We start from the raw sequence: 2431 nt of genomic DNA on the forward strand, positions 1-2431 counted from the left end.
AATGCCGAATATTTGAAGGCTTATAGAAGTCATCTCAACCCTTGGCTATCAAGCTTGACTCCACACTGGAATCACCTGCAAAGTTTTTAAAAAGCAATACTTTTTAGATTCCTGAGTCTTACCATCCGAGGGTCTGATGTAATTGGTATGGAGGAGGCCTAGATGAAGGGATTTTTAATAGTCCCTCCTTTAATCTAACATCCTATATAGCTTGATCTGAAAGAGAGAAATAGCATGTGAGCATACAGGGGAGAAAGCCAAGAAAAACCAGGGGTGAGGGAACATAAATGCCTGGGCTCGCTCTTGCTGAGTAAGTGACGAGAGACAGCATTTATAGGAGAGTGGGGGGCAGGGTGTTGGAGGGACGCTTTAGTGCAGAGACTCTAGAGAACAGAAGTATTTAAGAACGCGAACAGGAAGTACTACACCAAAGGAGAGAAATCAGTGTGTGGAGAGTGCTAAGGAGAGATTTACTCACTTGTTAGACATCATTGTAGTTCAGAAATAAAAGGGAAATATAATTTACTTTTTTCATTGGCGAAAATCCATGTATATAGCACATAGTAATGTAGATAACAAATAATCTATGTAAATAACACAAAGATAGGAAGCAAGAGACAATGTCCGAAGAAATAGTAACCTATTTTCTTTGGTAAAACAGCTGTTGCCCGAGGTGGATCCTTCGGATGGCAGAAGGCCAGAGATGCAACCGGTGACTCCTGACCTCCCTTTTCTTGGCTCTTCCACGATTTTTGGAATTTGCACTGGAGTCTGAATATAATTCTCCTGCCCAACCTGAGGACACTGACCTCTCGTGGTCTTCGCATCTTCCACCGTCTGACTGAATCACCACTCTGATCGAGTTTCCTTCAAAAGGCACTCACACAGTGACCCTCATGGGAAATGCTGGGACTAACATCTCAGACACCCCCAGCTTCATGTTAACCGGCTTCCCAGAGATGGGGGCTCTGGAACCCTTGCTGACAGCCGTACTCCTGCTGCTCGGTGCTGGCTCTGTCCTGGGAAACACTCTCATTCTGTTCATCGTGAAGGAGGAGCAGAGCTTGCACCAGCCAATGTACTATTTCCTCTCCCTGCTGGCTGTCAATGACCTGGGTGTGTCCTTCTCTACCTTGCCCACTGTGCTCGCTGCCCTGTGCTTTCATGCTGCGGAGGCTGCATTTGATGCCTGCCTGGCTCAAATGTTCTTCATCCACTTGTTCTCCTGGACAGAGTCTGGGATCCTTCTCGCCATGAGTTTTGACAGATATGTTGCTATCTGTAACCCTTTGCGCTATTCGACAGTGCTCACCGATGCCTGTGTTGCTTACATGGGTCTGTTCATCATCACTCGAAGCTTCTGTATGGTTTTCCCACTGCCATTTCTCCTGAAGAGGCTGCCTTTCTGTAAGGCCAACCTGCTGACCCATGCCTACTGCCTACATCCAGACTTGATCCGCCTGCCTTGTGGAGATACCACAATCAACAGCTTGTATGGCCTGGTCATTGTCATCTCTGCCTTTGGAGTCGACTCTGTGCTCATCCTTCTCTCCTATGTGCTCATACTGCGCTCTGTGCTGGCCATCGCTTCCCGGGAGGAGAGGCTTAAAACCCTCAACACATGTGTGTCACACATCTGTGCTGTGCTCATCTTCTACATGCCCATGATTAGTGTGTCTATGGTACACAGGTTTGGAAAGCATGCCCCTGAATATGTACACAAGTTCATGTCCTTGGTCTACCTCTTTGTTCCTCCAATGTTGAACCCAATTATCTATTCCGTCAAGACTAAAGAGATCCGCAGGAGGCTGCATAAGATATTATTAGGAACCAAACTCTGAGCAGTGAAAGACCATATAGAAAATTCAGGTACCCTAGGCATTAGATAGTATTGGTGATGTTTAGTTGATCTAGAATGGTCCTTTAGAGGATATCAATCTTCTCCTTTACATTGACCTACAATGGGGTACCTAATATTAATTACATGAAGTAGCCTGGCTATAAGCTATAACTGTGTACCACATCGTAACTAAACATGCCACAGATTATTAAAAACTTCTCTTAGACCCAACATATAAGATGATCTTTGATTAAGTCATTTTCCCCCACCAATATATTACTAACATCTATGCTTTCAAGTAAATTTTCTTTTTAAAAAAAAACCAGACACAACAAAAATGTATTCATGTAAACCATATTATGATCTTGGATTATGTTTCCTAGAATTATAGGCACTACCTAGGCTTTCTAAAGGAATGATAATTCTAAATATATTTAAACTTTAGCAAGTGATGATATGGAATAGCTATAATCAACTTTCCATGCTTGAAATACATCAGAGTGCTCTCTGAGTTCTATATAATGAAATGGAAAACATATACTTGCTACTCAATTACATCATATTATACACATGTACATATACTCCTAAAAT

General features: G+C 42.9%; 1 protein-coding gene across 1 annotated transcript; it reads left to right on the plus strand.

Annotated features, from left to right (window-relative positions):
* Positions 1-896: 896 nt before the first annotated feature.
* LOC101643269 (olfactory receptor 51I2-like) lies at positions 897-1841 on the plus strand. Its single transcript, XM_004717038.1, has one exon. It carries the CDS (start codon positions 897-899, stop codon positions 1839-1841), a length of 945 nt encoding a protein of 314 aa, XP_004717095.1.
* Positions 1842-2431: the final 590 nt, after the last annotated feature.

This window comes from Echinops telfairi, unplaced genomic scaffold (genome assembly GCF_000313985.2).
Source record: "Echinops telfairi isolate 266 unplaced genomic scaffold, ASM31398v2 ScPeMD7_41;HRSCAF=154, whole genome shotgun sequence".
NCBI classification, from domain to species: Eukaryota; Metazoa; Chordata; class Mammalia; order Afrosoricida; family Tenrecidae; genus Echinops; species Echinops telfairi.